This window comes from Hyperolius riggenbachi, chromosome 1, assembly GCF_040937935.1.
Source record: "Hyperolius riggenbachi isolate aHypRig1 chromosome 1, aHypRig1.pri, whole genome shotgun sequence".
NCBI lineage: Eukaryota > Metazoa > Chordata > Amphibia > Anura > Hyperoliidae > Hyperolius > Hyperolius riggenbachi.
Window position 1 is genome coordinate 126,332,507 of NC_090646.1, and position 24,684 is coordinate 126,357,190.

The window sequence follows — 24,684 nt, forward strand, 5'->3', positions numbered from 1 at the left end:
CTCTGTCAATGGCAGGTTTCTTAAACTTTGCACAGTTAGTCACTGGGTGACTGGGATTATTCAGAAAAGTGGGTGGAGCCTACAAAAGCTAATCAAAATTCACCTATTGATTTTCAAAGGAGTGGAGCCACAGCCAATTAGATTTATTTCATTTTAATGCCAATTATTGATGCCAAAGACCGCAAAGCTCACAAACTAGGTCATCCTTGAGTAATTGTGTGTTAGGATTAGAAAAAGTGGGCAGAGGTAACACTAGCCGATTACATACCCGGGCAACGCCGGGCGACCAGCTAGTAGAAAATAAAGTAATTGCTGAAAACAAATATCAACCCCAAAAAGGCCAATTGGTGGTGAAAAAAAAACAAAATATAGATAATTTCATTGTGATTAGTAGTGATTAAGCTATTGGCAAATGAAAGGGATGAGCACTGAAAGGTGAAAATCGCTCTTGTCCGTTAGAGTCTAAACGCCTTTGGGGTGAAGTGGTTAAAAGGAATATTAAGAAAAAAATTGAAAAAATGCATTATTTCTCAGTTTCCCGCCATTATACTGTAGCTTTAAAATAATACATCCTACCATAATTAAAACCTATGTATGTTATTTGCCCATTTGTTCCGGTTATTACACCATTTAAATTATGTCCCTATTAAATTATGGCGCCTATATTTTATTTGGAAATAAAGGTACATTTTTCAGTTTTGCGTCCATCACTATTTACAAGCTTATAATTTAAAAAATGTTCGCAATATACCCTCTTCACATGCATATTAAAAAAGTTCAGACCCTTATTTAACTATTTATGTTTTTCTGTTTTTTTTTAATGTTTTTTTTTTTGTAATTTTTTTTTTCATTAAAAATTTTAATTGGGTAATTTTTGGTGTGGGAGGTAAACAGTTAATTTTAAATGTGCTAATGTGGGTTTATTTTATTAAAAAAATGTATGTAGATGTAGTTTTACTATTTGACCACAAGATGGCTATAGTGAGATTTTTTTTTTTTTTTTTTTTTAGCCCTGGAAGCGAAGTGCTCACTTCCAGGAAGCATATAGAGGACGGGAAACTTTTTTTTGTCAGAAAGACCGCAGGCCTCCGATAAGAAGCCATCATTTTTTCTGCCGGGGACTTAGATCAATGAAAGGGAACTATGTTCCTATTCACAGATCTCCGGGCTACTAAGGGGGGCGGGCACAGGCGCGTGTGGGAGCGCGCAGACGCGCGAAACAGCAAGGTAGCAGCCGCCTGGACGTGACAATCACGTCCAGGTGGCAGGAATGGTTAAACATACGTATTGTATTGTCCACATTTTGATTTCAGTGAGCTTTAGATTGTAAATAAAGAGAAAACTGTTCCTGGCATTTTCCATTTGGCTTCTGACTGAAGCTAATCCTGATGTAATTTCCTCCCTTACTCTTTTTTTTCTCTAGAAACTGCAGTCATATTTAGCTTGCTTTGTAAACGTGTGAGCACAGCATGGATCAGATTTCAACAGCTTCACACTGAACTGCATTCAGCCAATCAGTGAGGAGCAGGAATGTGGGAGGGGAGATAATGAGCCTTCTTCTGTCGTCAATGTACCAAATAGAGCCAGTCTAACTGAGATGAGATTTATTACAGCAGAAACATTTCTGATTAGATTGGATTGCTTGCAATGCAGGGTTAGGTTGCAGGCTGCATAATAAACATAAATCAGTGGGTAAATGGAATTTGATTTTGTGGCCGACAATCCTGCTTTAAGACATAAAGGTGTCACTTCCGCACGGATTACGTTTTTTCCTTTAAAGAAAATTTGTAATGAAAAAAAAACTCCCCTGGGGGGTACTCACCTCAGGTGGGGTCCTATTGAGGCTTCCCCCATCCTCCTCAGTCCCACGGCGGCGGAGAAAATCCTCCCGGAGAGGCGGCGATGTAAATATTTACCTTTTGGCTCCAGTGCAGGCGCAGTATCGGCTCTTCCCACGGAGATAGGCGAAAATGCGCAGGCGCTATTCTCCTGCGCAGTAGAGCGGACCAGACTGAGATTGGCTATTTTCACCTATCTCCGCCAGAAGAGCCACAACAGCACCCCCACTGGAGCCCGAAAAGGTCAATATTGCACAGGCTGTCGGATTTGTCGCCTGTGCATTCCGGGGGCTGCAGCGAGATCGCCGTGGGACACAGGAGGACGGGGAAGCCTTGATCGGGTCCAGAGGCTTCCCCTTACTGAGGTGAGTACCCCTCAGGGGAACTTTTTTTCAGTACATGTTTTCTTTAAGAAAGATCTCCACAGAGACTTGACCTGTAGTATAAAACAGTGCTGGCAATATGTTATAGCTGTTCCATGCAGTCTGATCTGCATCAGCAGACACATCCAGTTAATGTATGGCAGGTACCATCATTTGTTTCTGTACAGTAGAAGCAAGGTTCAACCGTCATTTTTAGTGGAACAGACTAATGTATGAAAGGCGATTTCACTGTATAGTCTAACCATGGCATACTTGCACAAGTCTGACTGATAAAACAGCAATAGGAAAGTCAGATACAAACCTGACACAGGGACATTATCTTTCCAAGGTGTTCATCCGGAGAAATGATAGTACCTAGTATCATAGGTTCAAGATAGTCAGACACTACAGTCTTATCTGGAAACTCAGTAGGATTTACAATGGTAATTTCCTCTGCTCCGTATTCCTACAAAAACCACAAAAGACAAGAGATCAAAGAGATTCTATGGAATGCCTGATGCAAAGTTCAAAACAATGGCAAGATTATCATATAGTTCATTATTGGTTTCAACATCAGGGCTGTGGAGTCGGTACAAAAATCATCCGACTCCATCTCCCCAGTTTAAGATTTCCCTGACTACTCTAATTTGCATATTTAACATAAAAGGCATTTAATCACTGCCAAAGTGTAGGAATTTTAAAGCTATATTAACCACTTCTGTACCAGCAGTCTCTGGCCCCTTAAAGCGGATCCGAGATGAAAAACTAAATATAACAAGTGACTTGTCTATATATCTTATCTAAAGTTTAGATAGTTTACACAGCAAATCTATCTTCAAACAGCTTCAACAGTATATTAATATTTTTTTCCTGTGATACAATGGGAGCAGACATGTTTTCTGCTTGTCACTATTGCACAATTACACACACAGGCAAGCTTATCTGTATCTAGGCATGCTAATCTGCATATTCTGTGAAAACTCCACTCTTATCTCCTCCATTACACAGGCAACTGATCTGTATCTGCACTGCAGCTCTCAGATTGTGAAACTCTGCCTCTGAAATCTATAGCTAGTAACACCTTTTTCACCTGCCCAGACTGAAATCCCACAATCCCTTGCAAGCGCCAAGGCACTCTGGAGAAGCTGTGGGTGTGGCTTGTTAGTTTATAGGAAATTAGGGTATTAAAACAAAACAAGTATTTGGCTTGAGGAATGCCCTATAAACTATATGTAAGGAACACAATTATGCAAGGAGTAAAAGTTCATCTCGGATCAACTTTAAGGACCAGAGACTGCTGGTACCAGAAAATGGGGCTTACCGACAAATAGCCGGACAGACCTAACACTCACCCATCGCTAGTGACGGCAGAGCTCTGGCGAATTCACGTTGGCAATGACCGGCCTGGATAGATAGATAGATGGATGCCATCCTAACCACTTGAAATCTATACCCTGGCAGGAATAAGCAGCCACAAACAGGGCACAGATTTAAAGCGGTTAAGATTGCATCTGCTTTTGGGAACAAAAAACACCTAGCCAAGAAGCTGACACTCTGCCCTCTCGGCCATCCAGGCCCGTCATTGCCAATGTGAATTCCTCAGCATGTCTGCTATATAATAAGATTTACCGGAGCCCCATATCTACTGGATTCCAGTGTGTAGCCCTGCCCCCTAGCTTTTTTATGAAGACTATTATCTGAGAACATTTAATAGAAAATTGTATCATCTTTTCTCTTTTAATTATTGTTTAGATTTATTAGAAGTCGGAGTCAGAGAGATGGTACAGTGCTGACACCTCGGGAGGGAGAAGCCTCTGGATCCTAATGGGGTTTCCCCGTTCTCCTCAGGCAGCCGGATTCAGCGCTGACAGCCACGTAAACATCAAAACAATAACATAATTTGCTGCTGTGCACAGGCATAAAAACACAACACCCACTGTTTATCATGCCTCTATACATATTGCTGCCCTATAAAGTTTCCCTCATTATCAGTGGCATAGCTAGAGAGTAAATCTGATGGGGCTATCAGATGCAGGCACTTTTGAGCAATGCCACCTGCCCCTACCTTACGAATATGAATTTGGCAATTTACATTCTCATATCTTTATTGAATATAGTCCATGAGCACAAAGACAAAGTGAGGGGCAGGAAGAACACAAGAAAGGTAATGGTGAAACCATCAAGTACCACCTGGGCCCCTCTATGCTCCAGGTCCCCATAGCAGCTGCTATGGCTATTGCTATGCCCTTGCCCCTTATAATAACCCCTCTCCATATAGTGGCTGCAACACATACTGCCCCCATTTGTAGTGTCCCCTGTATTTATAGGACCCTCTTTCCAGTCTTTATTACATAATGCCCTCACACTAATAGTGTTTTCCTTAGAACATGCCCTTCTTATAGTGGTCCCCAATAGTGCCACCCCTCCCTGCATCCTGCATACCGGCAGACAGAAGTAGCTATACAAATAACCATATTCACCTGTCCACATTCCAGTGCTGTCTTATCCAGGTGCTTCAGTCTCCAGTCCTCCTTGTCAGCCACCTGCCACTATGTCTACTGAGTCCCAGCTACATGACATACCGGTAATTCTTTATTTTCTAATATAACACAGGTGTAAGTTAAAGACCTCCGCTAACAGCAGATCCAATGCCCAGGTCTGGTGAATGCATCTTATCAGTGTTCTCCACTGCTCTCCAGCCTTAGTAAATCAAACCCTTTGTGAGTCAACATACATGCCTTGTGTTACACTGCAAAGTGTGATTGGGTCCTTAGTGCCATTTCCAGGCTGCAGCGAAGAGAACTTATTTAAGGACAACTGTAGCGAGAGAGCTATGGAGGCTGCCCTATTTATTTCCTTTTAAGCAATACCAGTTGCCTGGCTGTCCTGCTTATTCTCTGCCTCTAATACTTTAAGCCATAGAACTTGAACAAGCATGCAGCAGATCAGGTGTTTCTGACATTACAGTATTGTCTGATCTGACCAAATTAGCTGCATGCTTGTTTCTGGTGTTATTCATATCCTACTGCAGCCAAATAGATCATCAGGGCTGCCAGGCAACTGGTATTGCTTAAAAGGAAATAAATATGGCAGCCTCCATATTCTTCTCACTCCAGATGTGTTTTACGTTATACCTGTCCCATATTGTTCCCAGATTACTGTAGGATTATGTTCCCTGTAGCTGATGCACATTATACTACAGAGTAATACAAAAGTAACTGGAAACCAAGCAAGATACCTTTATAAGTTTTGGAGAGGAAAGCTTTGCTTTGTATGGGACGGTCGGTGATGTTATTATCACAGATGCATTGTATTCCTGCTCCAGCCGCTGGTTGAAAACCTCCATATGCAGAAGCCCGAGAAAGCCTAACCTGTAAAGTAATTGCCAAAAATTCTTCAGGTTTCGTTAATTATGCTACTCTATAAAGAAAAGAGGCGCAGCATATGAATAGCAAATTATAAAGGTACAGCAAAGTCTCAGTTATCCAAAACTCAACTAACCAGAAGTCTCAACCAACCATAAGGTTAACTGGGCCTATTTTTAAGATTCAGTCTCAAGCAAGCAGAAAGCACACTTACCCGGCATCAGCCAATCCCCATGGGTGCTGGATAGCAGGTTCTTTGCTGTAATAGGCTCACTATACAACAGCTGGCTGCGTGCCTTTGCATACTCTTCAGTGACAGCGAGAGGGCTTTTCGGGCTCTTTACTCTCTTAGTGGTTCTGGGTCACCATGGCCTCTATGGGCATTCCGAAAACACCCCAACGGAAATCAATGTTCTAGGTTTTCTAGAGAAACCACTGAAAGTTCTTTAGCACTAAGAAACTCGATTGCAACTGAAATCGCACTGTGATGCGATCACATTTCTATATCCACTATCGCAATTCCACTGCGAGCTGGCAGATGTACAGCGCAATTATGGTGCGTTTGCATTTTCCGATGGGAGTAAAAAAATTGGTGGAAAAATATTTAGGATACTCAAATCGTGTAGTGTATGTATCGTAGTCTAGGGCCAATTTATGGGGAAGCCAATTAACTTATCTGTATGTTTTTGGGGCTGTGGGAGGAAACTGGTGTGCCTGGGAGAAACCCACACAGGTACGGGGAGAACATACAAACTTCTTGCAGATGTTGACCTGGCTGGGATTCGAACCGGGGACCCAGTGCTACAAGGCGAGAGTGCTAACCATTAAGTCACTGTGCTGCCCCACATCTGATCACATAAACTCAAGAGATGAAAATGAATTGTATGAGTAACAACGATATAGAACTTTCTTGGAGAATCAAAAATCTTATTTTCACTTTAAAACAAGATAAAGCGCTCACAGCGTGTGCAAGGCAACAGGAAGTGGCCCAGCTGGACGGATCTCATCTGGATTCTAAGGCTGTCCAGCAAGAACAGCTGTTTAGAGTGTTCATCCCAATGAGAGCCGGGGCACAGTGTGCACAGTGTCACAGCCTCCCCACCCTGAGGGCTTGTGCTGCAGAGTGGCATGATTGCTATGTGACCTTCTGCTTTCCTACATTTTTTATAGAAGCTCAAACGTAGAAAAAATGCAGAGGGCAGGACAAAGGCACTCAGGAAAAATTGCATTGCAAACACAGCACACTAATTTCGTTAGCTAAGTACCTAGAGTTTTGCGATCTGATAGCAGCATCACATCGCTAAACGCACTGAGTGGAAAATAGAGAGTAGGTATGGGTCAGTGAGCTGCAAATCAAGTTGATGCAGCATTATGCAAATTTTGTATGCAAATATGCATCTTAAATATGAACCAATTATTTCCTTCTGAGGTAAATTTTGATTGGTCCATTTTTAAGCTGCATACATTTGCACACAAAATATGCATACTCCTGCATCAACTCGAAATTATTTGCATCTCATTGACCATCCCTAATAGAAAGTAATTTGGCAACCTCCTTCAAACTGTTTCTGCAGAAGCCTGGGCAGTTGGAGGTAAACTGGGGGTGGTTGGGAAGGTGTTACCTGCCATGCTTCACAACTGTCAGTGTATCAGGCCTTTCTATTGTTAGCAGTCGTGACATAACGTATTCACACAGTAATAAAACGTACCTCCATCCAGCTCCGAGGGCTGCACTGCTGTCCCGTGTAACTGACACACTGGAGTCATTCAAAGTCAGTTTCTCCAGGGCGCTTTTCAGGTTGTTGTACTCTGATTGGTCCACTGGAAACATGCCTTTTACAAAAGGAAAAAAAAAAAATCAAGTGTTCAAACGTTATGAATTTTGATCTATTATTATGTTTACCTCAGCCTGGAGAAAAACAAACTTCAAAGACAAAATGAGGAGAGACAGAGCATGTAATATTTATCATCAGTATATGTCAGTCTACAGAGCGCCAACAATTTCTGACAACGTGGCAAAATCTTGTCGTCGTCTAAGATCCTAGCGCTGACTAGTGTTACTGGGATTTTACATACCCTTATTAACCATTCCACGTTCCTTCAAAATAGATTTAGAGAAACGTTCTATATAAAAAAATTAAAATAAAAAAAAAGCGAGAAGTGTGTCATTCTTTATTTTTAAAGCTAAAAAAAGAGGCGAGAAAATTTTCTTTCAGCATCAGTCACCTTATAACAATACATAACAGAAATTGGATGAGGAGTCTGATCAAAGAAGACTCCATAAATTGGATTTTCAAGTACAGACATACTGTAGATTCACCAGTTGTGTGTGTGCGGTTTGGCAATTATATATATCACGATGACAGAATTCCCATAAAGCTACAAATACAGACAAGTGAGAATTTTGAATGCAGCCTTTGAAAAGGTTTACTTGCTAAAATACCTTATTGGATGTGGCCTTCCTACTGGCTGTATTTATACATTCAGTATTGTTGACCCCCAACAGGGCTACTGCTACACCCATGTGGTATTCAGCATTTCCCTCACTGGCTGTTGTGTATGCAGGGTATTCTTGTTTTAGCTGAGTTTGCATAAATCAGATGCAGCATAATAAAGCACATCACCTATTTTCTGTACAATAATGCAAGTTCTTTATAATAAAACATGTTATCTGATTCTAGAATCACAGGCTCTGGGGGACAAGAGCCCGATATTTTTTTCCTTTGCGACCACTGTGATTGGCTCACGGTGATCATGGTGGCTCCTGACACATGGAGCTCTGCCGTCATCGGACAGCTGAATGTACTGGTGGCAAATGCGTAACCATGGCGGGTGCCCACGATGCCATGGTGTATGTCCAGACACAGTTGAATAAAACGTTTTACTTTTTGTAATGCAGTTTGGGGGAAGTGCTGAGGCTCCTGTTAAACGTTTATGGCTTTTCTTTTCCTTTACCAAGAACCGCCTGTGTTCAGCTAAGGAGCTGTGGGCGAGTTTTACATGCGACCCCCCCCCCCCCCCAAGCATTCAACATGTGGCACAGCAAGAGCTGCCACGGACATCCACAGTATGAGAGATGTAAGCAGGGGAGAGAGGCAGTTTGCGAATGATTACCACTATTCAAACATATATAAAAGATCATTACTAGCATCAGGCGCGTCTTTAGGGCTAAAGATCCAGGAGTCCCAAATCTCCACACACTGTGCCCCAAATATCAGGGCAAGTAGTGCCCATTATGATGCCCAAACAGAAAAAGCAGCGTCGGCATCCATTGCTTCGGAGCCGCTCTCTTCTTCCTTTGCTCTCTCTCCTGTGTTAGAGCAGCAGCCAGCGTCTCCCACTCACCTGCCACAGACTCCAGTTATGTGTCCTGCTCAGCTGCTCACTACTTCCTGGCTCTTCCACACCTAGGATACTTTTTCCCCCCTTCCTTTTACAATGAATCTCCCCATGAGGGAGGTTTGTAATGCAGTGTGCAGTTAAGTTTCTACAATAACTTGTAACAGTGGCCCTGATTCACCAAACTACAGTAAGAATTTACTGACAGCAACGCCAGCCGAGAACCGCCCATTAACCTATTACCGCCACTCACCATAGCAATGCACCTTGTATCCCGGTAATGCACGTGGCGCTAATGGGTTAAAAAAAAAAAAAAAAAAAAAAAACCTGAGACCAAGTATAAAGAATTTATATTTACCTGGGGTTTCCTCCAGCCCCATGAATTCTGTGGGCTCCCTCGCTGTCCTCCCGGGCTGCTTCATTTCTCCGCAATCCTTCCCATTAGGAAGGTTTCACACGCGTCAGTCAGGCTGCATTGCGCATGTGGGGCCCGGCCATGTGTGCCTGTCATTGGGAATGTTCTGTGTCTGCGCAGTGCTACCTGAACGTTCCCAGAGTCCGGAACGTGATGAAGGGGCATGCGCAGCTGGGCCACACATAAGCAGGGCAGCCCGACTGACGTGACAGAAGCCTTCCTAACGGGAAGGATTACCAATGGAAGAGCTCCCCGGGAAACTGCCAAGGAAGCCCACAGAGTTCATGGGGCTGGAGGAAGTCCCAGGTAAATGTAAATTCTTCTTCAGGCTTGGTTCCAGGTAAACTTTAACGGGCAGTGCTCCCCTGGCATTAGTACCAATACAATTGCCATGTGCTACCTGCACTGCAGTTTGGTGAACCAGGGCCAATATGTCAAATGTGTGCTGCAACACAGCATGATCAACATTTCTGCCTCTGACAAAGTTTTTGTTTTGTTTTTTACAAAAATTAGCCCAGAATAATTCAGCTCACCTGCAAATACCATCGGCTTAGCAGCTTTGAATCCCGGCAGAGGCTCTACTGGCTGCTTATATAAATACAAGGTGTCACCTATCTGGGCTTCTTGAACATCTCTCATTCCAGCAACTAAGTAACCTACTTGCCCAGCATACCTGAAAAAAAGATGAGAGTGTAGAAATGTTCAGTTTAGCTTAATCCTTTAGGTTTGTAGCCATAGCACCATCTAGTGGTACAGAGACAAAACTTGTTAGGAGAGATCATGAAACAATTGTCACTATATAAAAATAGTTAGCATGCCATAAACAAATAGCAAAAATAGTTTTTAAATCTAGTTACGTAACAGTGCATGTGATAACTATAACTAAATGATAGTATTAACTGGACATAAATAATGAGAGAAATGCAGAGATTAGCACTGTATCAACAAAACAACTTTCTTATATCCATTAACCCCCTTGCCGATCCAATTCCCGCCGGCAAGGGGGCAGCGCAGCACTTTTTTTAAAAAAAATTTTTAAATCATGTAGCGAGCCTAGGGCTTGCTACATGATAGCCGCTGAGCAGCGGCAGCTCTGCAGCCGCTCCGATCGCCTCCGGCGATCAGAGTAAGCAGGAAATCCCGTTCAGAACGGGATTTCCTGCTGGGCTTCCCCGGTCGCCATGGCGACGGGGCGGGATGACGTCATGGACGTCGGGACGTCAGAGGGAATCCCGATCCACCCCTCAGCGTTGCCTGGCACCGATTGGCCAGGCTGCACAAGGGGTCTGGAGGGGGGGGGGGGGGGGGTCGGCACGGCATGGCGGATAGCGGCGGAGATCAGATGTTACAAGCAGCTAGCAAAGTGCTAGCTGCATGTAACAAAAAAATTATGCAAATCGGCCCAGCGGGGCCTGAGAAATCCTCCTGCGCAGGTTACCCCGAGCTGAGCTCGGGATAACCGGCAAGGAGGTTAAGGCCCCTTTTTACACTTGCATTGTAACCACGTCAGAACTTTCTGATTCGCCACCGAGCTGCCACAAACTAAACAGCGCCTTACTGGGTGAGCACTATGCATATGACTCTATTGCACACTCTGCAAGTGCCAAACCAGCCTAAAGGTAAGCTGAAGTGGGAGGAATAGAGAGACTGGCTTTTCATTCCCATATACAGGGAGTGCAGAATTATTAGGCAAGTTGTATTTTTGAGGAATAATTTTATTATTGAACAACAACCATGTTCTCAATGAACCCAAAAAACTTAATATCAAAGCTGAATGGTTTTTGAAAGTAGTTTTTAGTTTGTTTTTAGTTTTAGCTATTTTAGGGGGAGATCTGTGTGTGCAGGAGACTATTATTGTGCATAATTATTAGGCAACTTAACAAAAAACAAATATATACCCATTTCAATTATTTATTTTTACCAGTGAAACCAATATAACATCTCAAAATTCACAAATATACATTTCTGACATTCAAAAACAAAACAAAAACAAATCAGTGACCAATATAGCCACCTTTCTTTGCAAGGACACTCAAAAGCCTGCCATCCATGGATTCTGTCAGTGTTTTGATCTGTTCACCATCAACATTGCGTGCAGCAGCAACCACAGCCTCCCGGACACTGTTCAGAGAGGTGTACTGTTTTCCCTCCTTGTAAATCTCACATTTTATGATAGACCACAGGTTCTCAATGGGGTTCAGATCAGGTGAACAAGGAGGCCATGTCATTAGTTTTTCTTCTATTATACCCTTTCTTGCCAGCCACGCTGTGGAGTACTTGGACGCGTGTGACGGAGCATTGTCCTGCATGAAAATCATGTTTTTCTTGAAGGATGCAGACTTCTTCCTGTACCACTGCTTGAAGAAGGTGTCTTCCAGAAACTGGCAGTAGGACTGGGAGTTGAGCTTGACTCCATCCTCAACCCGAAAAGGCCCCACAAGCTCATCTTTGATGATACCAGCCTAAACCATTACTCCACCTCCACCTTGCTGGCATCTGAGTCGGACTGGAGCTCTCTGCCCTTTACCAATCCAGCCACGGGCCCATCCATCTGGCCCATCAAGACTCACTCTCATTTCATCAGTCCATAAAACCTTAGAAAAATCAGTATGAGATATTTCTTGGCCCAGTCTTGACGTTTCAGCTTGTGTGTCTTGTTCAGTGGTGGTCGTCTTTCAGCCTTTCTTACCTTGGCCATGTCTCTGAGTATTGCACACCTTGTGCTTTTGGGCACTCCAGTGATGTTGCAGCTCTGAAATATGGCCAAACTGGTGGCAAGTGGCATCTTAGCAGCTGCACGCTTGACTTTCCTCAGTTCATGGGCAGTTATTTTGCACCTTGGTTTTTCCACACGCTTGAGACCCTGTTGACTATTTTGAATGAAACGCTTGATTGTTTGATGATCACGCTTCAGAAGCTTTGCAATTTTAAGAGTGCTGCATCCCTCTGCAAGATATCTCACTATTTTTGACTTTTCTGAGCCTGTCGAGTCCTTCTTTTGACCCATTTTGCCAAAGGAAAGGAAGTTGCCTAATAATTATGCACACCTGATAGAGTGTGTTGATGTCATTAGACCACACCCCTTCTCATTACAGAAATGCACATCACCTAATATGCTTAATTGGTAGTAGGCTTTCGAGCCTATACAGCTTGGAGTAAGACAATGGCCTCAATTCACTAAACTTATCTCCTGTCTTTAATAACTCTTCTAGAGTTGTTAACATGGTGATAAGGCATGTAGTATTCAGGAAACATTTTACCTCAGGCAAGCCTAAAGTTAACTCTTCTGTCTTTAAATTAACTCTCCAATCCTTAAAATAACTCCAGAGTTAAAGACAGGCTGTTAATTAGCTGCATGTGAAAATAACTACAGAGGAGGTAAATTAACTACAGAGGAGGTAAATTAACTACAGGAGAGGTAACTTAAGGAATGAAGAGGTAAGATAACTCTCTCACGTGTGGAGGTAAGTTTTCTCTTGCCTTATTATCTCTAGCATGATCTTAGTGAATTGAGGCCAATATGCATAAAGAGGATGATGTGGTCAAAATACTCATTTGCCTAATAATTCTGCACTCCCTGTCAACAATGCTAGTTGCCTGGCTGTCATGCTAAGCTTTTGGCTTGAAAAAAAAAAATTTTACTTACCTTGGGTTTCCTCTAGCCCCTGGAAGCCTGTGTGCGCCTTGCTGCAGCTCCACTCTCAGCGGGTCTCCTGGAGTACCCTCCGTCATAGCTCCCAACTGTCCCTCTTTCGGAGGGACAGTCCCTCTTTGGAAGCCATGTCCCACTGTCCCTCTTTCTTCCTCATTTGTCCCTCTTTCAGGACTGATGTAAATCTAGATCTATGTAAATATATATATATATGTTTCTACTGAAAAATGGGTTTAACTCACTCTAAACTTTATTACCATCCTTTACATTGATATTTTTCTTATTTTCATGTGTTAATATGAAGAAAAATGAACCAGGATAGAAAGGACCAGTGTGGTTTGAATTATAAGACAACATATTTTTGTTATGAAATCTTTATGGTATGCGTGATTAGGGGTGTGACAGGGGTGTGTTTAGAGGCGTGGCAGGGGCATGCCTTAAGTGTCCCTCTTTTTCATCTCAAAAAGTTGGAAGATATGCCCTCCGTAGAAGCCGTCATCTCAGCACAGAACGTTCCCAGTGACAGGAGTGTGACCGCGAGCGGGGCTGCCATGCGCTTACGCAGAGGCCACAGACCTGCCTTGGCAGCCATTAGAATCAGAGTCAAAGCATCTGATCTGCATGCTCATTCTGGGCCAGTGACTCAAAGTAATAAGGCGCAAGATGACGGTACAATTTTCTGTTTCAATTGACTTTCTGATTTGAGATCAGTAAATCATTAAAGAGAACCTGAGGTGGGTTTGATAAATCCTATTAGGACACAGAGGCACATTCTGTATACAATGAGCAGCCTCTGTGTCCTTCCACCATTCCTCCAGCTCCCCCCCCCCCCCCCCCCGGGCTCTGCTGTCCCCCATAAAAAAAAAAAAAAAAAAAAAAACAATTGACAGGCTAGCGACACGCAGATTGACGCCAGTCTGTTATTTACCTTTGCCCTGTCATTCAGCGATGCTCCCCGCCTCCAGTATAGCACTGCTCTCCACCTCCGCTTCCGATTGGAGGAAGCTTACAGAGGCGGGGAGGGAAAGGACAGAGGCAGGGAGCCACGCTATACAGGAGACTGGGAAGCGGTGGTGACTGACAGGGCAGAGGCAAGTAACAGGCTAGCGACAATCTGCGTGTCGCTAGCCTGGCGATTGTTTTAAATAGGGGACAGCAGAGCCCAGGGGGTAGCTGGAGGACCACTGTAAGGACACAGAGGCTGCTCATTGTATACAGAATCTGCCTCTGTGTCCTTATAGGATTTATCAAACCCACCTTGGGTTCTCTTTAATCACGGCCATAAATATGATGAACAATTATAACCTATCTGATCATTTCAGATAAAATCAATCCACAAAACAGACCGACCACCGGCAGGGAAGCTGATCGATAATACAATCATTTATTGTTGATCAGTAACATCAGCACTCTCTAAATTTCATCCAATCCGATAGATGATATAAGATTGGAAAGTCAACTGTATAAAAACATTGTATCATTAATGGCCACCTTTTGAGGCACCAGCACAGAAGTCAGATAACTGGCACTGTTTATAAGGTAATGAAGATGGCAGCCTCCTTATTCCCCTAACTTACCTTTAAAATTTTTGGTTAACTGTCTAGTTATTGCTAATGGGTTTAACAACAATTTGATCGCTACTATTGCAGAATGTTAAGATGGCCATACATCAGGTGACTTAACTTCCGATCGACCATCTGATTCTTTTATTATAATCAGATGAAAATCGGTGCCACCAAGTGCATTACTCATCGAGCATGTGACCAATTTCAGGCCGAAATCGGTTGCATTCATCGGTCAGACATGCTGCAAGATGTAGGGCCAACCTGCTCGATCGTGTGTGGTGGTAATTGCGAGGGATATTGGGACGAACGCGAAGAGACCCCCGATGCTGTCCCCCTAATGTGTAATGCCCCCCGTGCACTATACATTACCTGTCCGTAGCTGCTTCTTGTCCTCCGCTGGCCTGGGGCACACTCCTCGCTCCATACACACACCCCACGTGGTTGCCGGAGTAACGGCACGTGTGCAACATCACACACACGCCAGCGTACCCCGGCAACCCCGTGGGGCTCATGTATGAAGCAAGCAATGTGCCAGGGCCTGCGGCGGACAAGGTAATGTATTGATCACTGGGACAGGGGTTACTACTCCTCACACATTAGCGGGGACGGCGAGGCAGCACACAACGCCAATTCCAGATACATTTCAGCAGGAAATTGATTGGGAATTGACCTGTGGTGTATGGGCAGCCGACAGAACTCTCTCTGATCAGATTCGATTAGAAAGAGATGTGTCTCTTGGTGGAACCTGACCATCATCGCTAGATGTATGGCCCCCGTTAGGTGTCAGTTCCTAGTAATAACACATAAAAGATGACAAATGCCTGCTAATACTTACAGTTTATCCGTAGGCAGTTCTCCCGGGGTCAGTAAGCCGACCTCATTCACTTCATAAGTCTTTCCAGAGTGAGCAGCTACAATTTTGTTACCTTTACAAACCTCCCCTCCAAATAGAGCGATATTGGCTACCACTCCCCTGTAGTGATCAAAGGTGGAGTCAAAGAGGAGGGCTTTAAGGCGGTCTTCTTTTATTGTTGGCCTGAAACACAACATACATTAATATACACATAATATGCCATTAAACGTCAACAGATTAAGCAGTGACTGTTTTATAGACAACTGGTTTCTTATAAGGAACTAAAATTTCCTGCCAGACACTATCTCACTTCTGGAACTTATATCACCAATACAAGTGGCACTAAACTCAGAACTTCCTATACCAATAGCTATATCAATACCTATAGAACTTCATATCTTATGTGAAGAAAATGTGGTATAAACAGAGAACAGTTTTCACTGTGGGCATTACTATGGAGGACTGTGTCCACAGCATCCAGCATACAGAAACAATCCTTACTGGATGTAATCCTGTGACTAAAATGTCTTCAGAACAACAGAAAGCTGAGATATAGCATCAAACCAGCGTGTGAATGACTCAGCTGCAGCCCTGTGTGCCTCAGCCTCTACTTGCTCATTCTAAATGGTGGGTGTAAGCATCCACAAACAGGAATTAAGTCCTTCTCTTTAGACAGTTTATTTGATGGTTGTCCTATAAAATCTTCTGTTCCTATATATAACAGTAGACTAATATGCATGGACCTACTACTGAGTGACAATATTGCTATGAGAGGTATCTTCTGTAGCTTTAAAGAGGAACTTTAACCAAGGTTTGAATTTCATCCCATTCAGTAGCTGATGCCCCCTTTCCCACGAGAAATCTTTACCTTTTCTTGAATAGATTATCAGTGACATCTGTCCAAGTACATTTATTTGTTGTTAGTTGTCCTCCAAAGTCTTACAGCTACAACGTCCTGATAGTGACGACTGAAAGTTAGTCCCCACCCCATCCATCCACCTCTCTGATCTGTCTGCTGGAAACAATTGGATTTGGCATATTCCATCTGCCAACTAGGGATTCCTGTGATTGGGGAATGGTTGCCGATGATACTACAAGAGAGCTGTGACACTGGCAGCCCTGCCCCAATCTGTGGAGCCGGAGTTGGTACAAGCTCCACCTGGTTTCTACTTCGGATCATTAACCAAGGGATGGGCGTTAAGGTGGCCACACACCATACAATTTTTTAAATATCTGTTCAAATCAAGAATTTCAATCAATTTTTCTGACCGATTGTAACATTTCAAAAATATGACCAATGTACAACACACATATGTTCAATCTTTCCCCAATTGTGATAAAAATGATTGGAAACTAAGAAAATTGCTATGGTGTGTATATTAATACATTGACAATCTAACACACACCATGCAATCTTTAGAAAAATTGAAGAAAAATGTCCAGCATTCCAGATCGATAAAAATCGGAAAAAAAAAAAAAATAGGAAATCTTTTTCAGTCGAATGAAAAAAAAAAATTGATTTTTTTAGGGAGATCCGATCATATTTATCGAATTGCCGTAAAATCAGATCATTTTATTGTATCGTGTGTGGCCACCTTTAGGCAGATCTCTATCTGAGCATCCTGGGCAGAAAGTCCTACTCCCTTTACTCTGGGAAACAGAGAATCTCTATTTATGCACAGAAGTACAGCTATCCTTTTAAGCAGGGCTGTGGAGTCGGTAGAAAAATCTTCCGACTCCAACTGCGACTCCTCAGTTTCTGAAACCACGACTCCGACTCCAACTCTGACTCCGGGTACCCAAAATGGCTCCGACTCCTCGACTCCTTAGTCTAATACTTAACAGGGCTGTGGATTTTGTACAAAATTCATCCGACTCCGACTCCTCAGTTTATGAAATCAACGACTCCGACTCCAACTCCGGGTGCCCAAAATTTCCCCGATTCCGACTCCTCAACTCTGACTCAAACTCCGACTCCACAGCCCTGCTTTTAAGTATACTTGTAGTAAATAAACATGCGCAATCATGTGAAAGATATGATGGCGCACTATTGAATGCAGATACCCATACTCACTGAGGCAATCTTCTAACAACTTCCTGGAGAACTCGTTCAACGTTTGTCCCATACTTTGCAGATATCTAGAATATTCCAACAATTAGATGTTTCACATACTGTGATGAATTATGCAACAAGTAATAGAAAAAAAGCTAAAACCATTTATATATCAATTCCATTTAAACTACAGCTCCAACAAGATAAACTCACAGTGTAGGTAACACCATGCAATGGGACAGACCCAGACAGCCAAACAAAAGGAGGTGTAGAGGAAGTGGACAATGGTTTCACCTCTATTAGGGCTTTTGCCTGAGGTATCAAGTCCTCTGATGGGTGGGGCTAGTACCTCAACCGTGTATCCTGTGTGTGAGGTCTATGATATCCATGGCAACTTACTTGCCAATCTCAATGTCAATATAGGGGAATAATGGGAACTGTGTGTGACTACAAAGCATTGCTGAGGGCTAGTTCACACTGGGGTGCTTTTCAGTAGCGTTTCAGTGCTTTGCTGATTGTAGTCAAACAGCATAGCGCTATACAAATGCATCATTATAGGACCATTCTCGCTGCATGCAACATTCAGGCCATGATTGTGTTGCGATTTTCGTTCCCCTGAGACGCAATAGTTGGAAAATCGTTGAAAATGTGTAATGTAAAATGGCAATCGCATTGTGTGTACAATGGTAGAGTACGATATTGGTGCGTGTACAGTGATAGAATGTTCAGCACTGAAGTGTAAAGTGCTAGTGTGTACAGTGCTCTAGTGCATAGTACTCTTGTATACAGTGCTAGTGCACACAGTGCTAGAGTGTCCAATGCTAGTGTGTACAGTCCTTAGTGATCATTAACACCCCAGGTGCCAAGCTCCTTATGTCATTACTGAAAGAGGAACTTTAACCCAGGATTAAACTTCACCCTAATCAGTAGCTGAGACCAACTTTCCCACTAAAAATATTTACCTTTTCTCACAAAGATCATGGGGAGGAGGGGGGGGGGGGGAGGCAGGGGGAGTTGTCTGTATGACTGGAATTGTGGTGAAACCCCTCCCACAGTGTGATGTCATGACCATGGTCCTGACAGATTGCTGTCTCTGAACCTTGCTGCATTGTGGGATATAATGGCTGTTTCTAACTGCTAAGCAAGCATAAAACTCTTTCATTTCATCTTTTCATTTCAGAATGTAAATCATGGAGAGGAATGATGTTTCTATAGGCAAACACTGACTAAATCTATAGATTAATATTGTAAAACATAAGCAATTTTATTCATATTGTTATTGTCACTGCAGTGCCTCTTTAAGCCTTTCCACCTGAGAAAGCTAGCTGCGACAGGCAAGGCCATTAACCACCTGGGCGTTACGGACGAGCTCAGCTCGTCCAGTAACGCTGCGGTGGATTGCTCAGGTCCCGGTGAGCCGATTTGCATAATTTTTTTTTTATATACACGCAGTTAGCACTTTGCTAGCTGCGTGTCTTACCCAATCGCCGCCGCCGATCTGCCGCTACCCGCCGCGAAAGAGGGCCCCCCGCAGACCCCTTGCGCAGCCTGGCCAATCACCGCCAGGCTGCGCTATGGGGTGGATCGGGACTCCCTGTGACCTCATGATGTCGATGACGTCAGTCCGTTCGTCGCCATGGCGACGGGGGAAGCCCTGCATGAAATCCCGTTCAGTACGGGAATTCCTGATAGGTATTCACACCGGCGGCGATCGGAAGGGTGCGAGGGAGACAGCGGGGGTGGGGGGGGGGGGTGTCAATCAGGTAGCTAGCGTTAGGCTAGCTACATGAAAAAATGAGGTTAAAAAAAACCCTCCCGTGGCCGTGCGCCGCACGGAATCAAAACGCCAGGGAGGTTAAATACATTTCCTTTATGCTTATGTTTTCAGCCTTGTGTTATATGAAGGCAAGTTCATCTTCCATTGGTACCACTCTATAGGGTGCCTCTTTTTCCCAGTATAGTCATCAGTACACTAAGCATGCAGAATGCGTTACCATTGACATAACAAATGACGTCATACATACTCACCCTAATACAATCGCTTGATGGAATGTCAAACATTTTCTCAATTTGTTTCTCCACTCTCTCCGGATCCGCATTCTTCAAATCAATCTGAAAATAATATTGAACATATGAAATATGTAGCTACGGAATGTGAAGCACTGGCTTCAATCACTGAAGATTAAGCTTACTATCAGTGCACACAGATTTCATTCTGGGCTTTCTGCAAAGTAAAAATACATCCAAACCTACTGGAGAGAGAGGATAAAATATTTTCAGGAACACATTATTTTGTGCCAATCACAGAATTGCATAGTGGGCACGGTGTCTTCTCGGTTATAATAAAATTGCTTGGGAAGAAAGACCCTCCCTTACCCAACCATCCCTATTTCTGTCGGTGTGACTAATGGGGACATACATCCTCATACCTTAAAGTGAACCTGAGGTGAGAGTGATATGGAGCCAGACAGATTGGTTTCCTTTTTAAAGTGAACCGAGCATTATTTTTAACATCCAGGGCAGCTCTATAGCACATAAAAAATGCAATCTAAAAAATGTGGTTTATTATTTAAAAAAAAAAAAAACTTTCATGTTACATCTAAGGGTTAAAATAGCCACTTTGTCCGACCATAAAGGACCCGCGGACGATGAGCAGGAGATGGTGGAAAGCAGATAAGAAATCACCTCAGACTTAATTGACCACAAACAAACCCCCATTGTATTTCAAACAGAAAACATCAGTTACAGTTGAAGAATTTCACACCTAGCCTGGACAATGCCAGTAGTAAAATAGCAGGGGTTGTGCTTCTGAACAAATGGCAGCCCTTGCAGCTATTTGAAGCCAGGAGCTGCTTGGATCCCTTTAACCACTTCAGCCTAACTGGACGAAAATTTTCGTCCAGTTAGGCTGTGCGCACTCCAGCGGGTCGCGCGTGCTCCTGCGGGCCCCCCGTGCGCGCCCCCCGCTGCTGGCCGTTAACCCACCGATCAGTGAAAGGGATTATAAATCCCTTTCGCTGATCGGACCTCCCCGGAGAAAAGCAGACAGCGTCTCTTCAGACACTGCGGCTTTTCTGAGCTCTGGTCTCCTTTCTTCTGCCTGGGAGCGAGATCGATCGCTCCCAGGACTTTTTGACTTTGGCCATCTTGTGGCCAAATAGCAAATTACTCTAAAAACACACTGTTAAATAAATACTTTTTTATACATTAAAAAAACCCTGTTTACCTCCCACACCAAAAAATACCCACATACAATTTTAAATTAAAAAAAAAACAAAAAACATACATAAATAGTTACCTAAGGGTCTGAACTTTTTAAATATGCATGTCAAAGGAGTATATCAATATGATTGATTCAATTATGGGCTTCTGAATAGTGATGGACGCAAATTGAAAAAAATGCACCTTTATTTCCAAATTGAATATCGGCGCCATACATTGTGATAGGGACATAATTTAAATAGTGTAATAAGCGGAACAAATTGGTAAATAAAGTACATAGGTTTTAATTATGGTAGCATGTATTAATTTCAAACTATAATGGCCAAAAGCTGAGGAATAATGATTTTTTTCCATTTCTTTCTTAATATTCCTGTTAAAATGGATTTACAATAAAATTAATTCTCAGCAAAATGTATCACCCACAGAAAGCCTAATTGGTGGCGAAAAAAACAAGATATAGATCCATTCATTGTGTTATTAGTAAATGAATGGGAGGTGAAAGTTGCTCAGATGCAAAAAAAATTCAACCCTGTGGGCTTAAGTGGTTAAGGACCTTTCACACTGGGGTGGTGCGATAAATTTACCACATCCCACTGCAACCTAATGAAAGTCTATGGGGTAGTTGATACTACCCACGTTGCGGTACCCTGCACTGGAAGTGCCGCATACCTACGTTGCCGAGCAGCTCCTGCTGCAATCTATGTCAGACCAGAAGTAATGTGGCGACATGGGTTTTTAAAAAATGTTGGCGGTAGCTTGCGGGCATGCATGTGCGGAAGCGTATTTTTACAATACGCTTCCACACACTTCCGTATTTCCAAAACAGGAAGTGAGTGCAAGCGAGTGTCACTTCCTGTTTGGATGTCGGCCAGAAGGGGATTACCGGGTATTAATGCGGTAATCCCCGAAGGCCTGTTTTTGGCGGTGTGGCGCCGCCAATCTCTAGTCTGAAACCAGCCTAAACTATACCAGATGCCCGGCAGCCCTGCTATTCTATTTGGCTGCAGTAATGTCTGAAGTACACCAGAAACAAGCATGCAGCTAATCTTGTCAGTTCTGACAATATTGCGGCGAATCGGCGGGTAGCGGCGGCGATCGTTATGCACACACAACTAGCAAAGTGCTAGCTGCGTGTAGCAAAGAAAAAATTATGTAAATCGGCCCAGCAGGGCCTGAGCGGCACCCTCCGGCGGCTTACCCCGTGTCACACACGGGGTTACCGCCAAGGAGGTTAAAAGTAAGGATTATAATTATTTTATTTTCATGGTTGCCTCTTTACCCTGTTGTGTTTGTTACCCTCCAAAGGAGAGTGGACATTTGCAAGCTGTTCATAGATAACAGATTCCAGCCTGTTTTTTTTTTTTTTTTTCCTGAGAGCGCTACCAAGAACCTGATCTGTACCCAAACGTAGACTGTTATTCTCCAAAAAGTTATATTGATTGGTTGCCCTTTACAAGCAAAATGTATCTTATGAGTACCCTACTATTTTACTTGAGAGTAACTAAGCAGCTTAAAGCGGACCCAAACCAAACATTTTTTTAATTCAAAATATTTAGTTGCCCCACTCTGACACATACAAAGATAAACAAACACTACTTCAAGCCTATGAGTATTTCAGTGCATGCTTTTCACCCTTCTCTTTGCATACCTAGGGTTATACAGGTGGCAGCCATTAGCAATTCCTCCTTTGCTGGACACCATCTACGTCACCAGTTTGCCGGATTCTGTCCCGGCAATATGAAAGGAAGGGAGGGGTTCCTCCAATAAATGTAAAATACGGTATGTTATATTTGTCATCATGCAGCTGAAAAAAGACTGCTGTTTATTATAATTTAGAAAATAGATGTTATTTCTGAAAGCTTGTGTTTTTAATTTGGGTCCACTTCAAAGAGTCCAAAAAGCCCTCCTACTAAAAAAGCAACTCTTAGCGTGGTTTGCCTTCTTAAAACAAAAAATATTTGCAATAATTCAGATTTACGAGCAACTGTGGTTACCCACAATGCACGCTGCTGAATATGCAAATCATCTCTTCATGCCCTTGAAGCCAGGCTTACATCCAGAACCGCTGGTGTATAGCAAGTACTCTCCTAGTGGTTTTGGGTCACCCCAAGCTGCTTGGTTACTCTGCTGTATGTTGTACTGGTCGAAGCCCTATCCCGAAGAGCTATATCAATCCCTGCCATGCACTGAGGAGGACTAACAGTCCAAAACAGGCTGTCTGCATGTTGGGTTAATGTGGCTCTGTAAGAATTAAAGCTATTGGCTTGCTATACACCAGCGGTTCTGGATGTAAGCCTGGCTTCAGGGGAATAAAGAGATAATTTGCATATTCAACAGCGTGCATTGTGGGTTACCAAAGCTACACTCTTAAATCTGAATTTTTGCAAGTACATTCTGTTTTAAGAAAGAAAACCACAATAAATATTACTTGACTTGCTATTTTCAAAGAAGATACTGCACCATTTGGGCTCCCATTGTCGCTGTGCTTTCTTCCTAGGGTAGCCATGCCTTATCTTTAAAGAGTAGACATGTTACTGACTTCAACTTGAAGTTTAACAACTTGTAATTTCTTGAAGTATTTTGTAACCATGGTTGAAAAATGAAAGGAAAAAAGTAAGACAAAACCACTCTGTAGGATTTCTTCTTAACTTAATAATAGATTCATTTAGTACACAGCTAGCTCACCGAGCTGTGCTTCTATACAGCCGCAGGAATCCAGACATTGTTTACCGTCTCATCCGCTGCTGGATTGAAGGGTCCGTTTGATCAGCGGTATAGCAATTTCAGCTGCTTACCTTGTTTATGACGGGAATAATTGAAAGCTGGGCTTCAAAGGCGAGAAAGAAGTTTGCCACAGTCTGTGCTTGAATACCCTTCAGGGGGGAGAAAAAAGTAAAATAAACTAATATTGAAACATCTAAATGCTTTCTTGCATTCATCCCAGCGAACCGATAAATGACTTGCCCACTGGCATTTTATATTATGGTTCTGCAATCATTTCATAGCAATTCTACATTCTCTCTCTTTGTAATGCTAGATTTTCATTTTTAAATCGATCTCCATTCCTCAGCAAAGTAAAAGCAAACTTGAAGCAAAGTAAAAGTTTAAAAGGAGATAAACTACCAGGGGCGTAGCAATAGCCATAGCATCCATAGCTACTGCTATGGGGCCCAGGTTGTACTTGATATGTTTACTATTAATTTTCCTTGTTTCTCCATCCTCTGACTGTCTCTTAGCCCAAGGACTATACACAGTGTACAAAGCACAGGAATGTAAATCAACTCATATTCATAGGGTAGGGGCAGGTGGCATTGCTCAAGAGTAGTCTTGAGGGCCCCATGAAAATGGGGCCTCATAATTTCTAGCTATGCCACTGATGGTGCCCCTGTAAGTAAAGCTAAGCTCTTACTGGTGCTCATTGCCTATGGTTGCCTACCATTCCCGATTTCTGTAGGGTTTATATTTATGGCATCTCAGATGTTCACCAGGGCCATAAACAAGGGCATATGAGCTGGGCACGTGCGAGTTCACAAAACACGTATGCCCAGTAAAGAGAATTTTGCACATCAATTTCTTTCATGCACAAGCGCTTCCTTTTACTGGGCATGCGTGGTTCAAAACTCCCACATGCCCAATTTTCATGCACGGCCATCTGTTGGCAGTCAAATATTAAAGAATACCTTAGCCCTTAATAAATTCAGGTGTGTGTGTGTGTATGTGTGTGTGTGTGTGTGTGTGTGTGTGTGTGTGTGTGTGTGTGTGTGTGTGTGTGTGTGTGTGTGTGTGTGTGTGTGTGTGTGTGTGTGTGTGTGTGTGTGTGTGTGTGTGTGTGTGTGTGTGTGTGTGTGTGTGTGTGTGTGTGTGTGTGTGCGCGCGCTCACTGCACACCTTCCGCCACCTTCCGTCTGTTCTTCATAAAAAGGTCCCAGTACAATGCAGCGGTTAGTGCAGCCGCAGTATGTCAGCGGGAGTACGTGCGCACCCCTGCAGGAAGACGTAGCCAGCGTGCGTGCCCTCTGG

General features: G+C 43.2%; 1 protein-coding gene across 2 annotated transcripts in view; it reads right to left on the reverse strand.

Annotated features, from left to right (window-relative positions):
- The window catches only part of GUF1 (GTP binding elongation factor GUF1), a 79,039-nt gene that overhangs the window by 32,828 nt on the left and 21,527 nt on the right, over window positions 1-24,684 (reverse strand). The window contains exons 6-13 of one of the 2 annotated variants that reach the window (XM_068278528.1): window positions 23,460-23,537; window positions 19,471-19,554; window positions 17,464-17,528; window positions 15,372-15,572; window positions 9,853-9,992; window positions 7,275-7,398; window positions 5,439-5,571; window positions 2,523-2,666 (exon numbers count right to left, since the gene is read on the reverse strand). In XM_068278528.1, the coding sequence (XP_068134629.1) occupies window positions 2,523-2,666; window positions 5,439-5,571; window positions 7,275-7,398; window positions 9,853-9,992; window positions 15,372-15,572; window positions 17,464-17,528; window positions 19,471-19,554; window positions 23,460-23,537 (969 nt within the window). Of the gene's footprint in view, window positions 1-2,522; window positions 2,667-5,438; window positions 5,572-7,274; window positions 7,399-9,852; window positions 9,993-15,371; window positions 15,573-17,463; window positions 17,529-17,655; window positions 17,749-19,470; window positions 19,555-23,459; window positions 23,538-24,684 lie in introns of those variants that run through there. The other variant, XM_068278529.1, reaches the window with a different exon arrangement.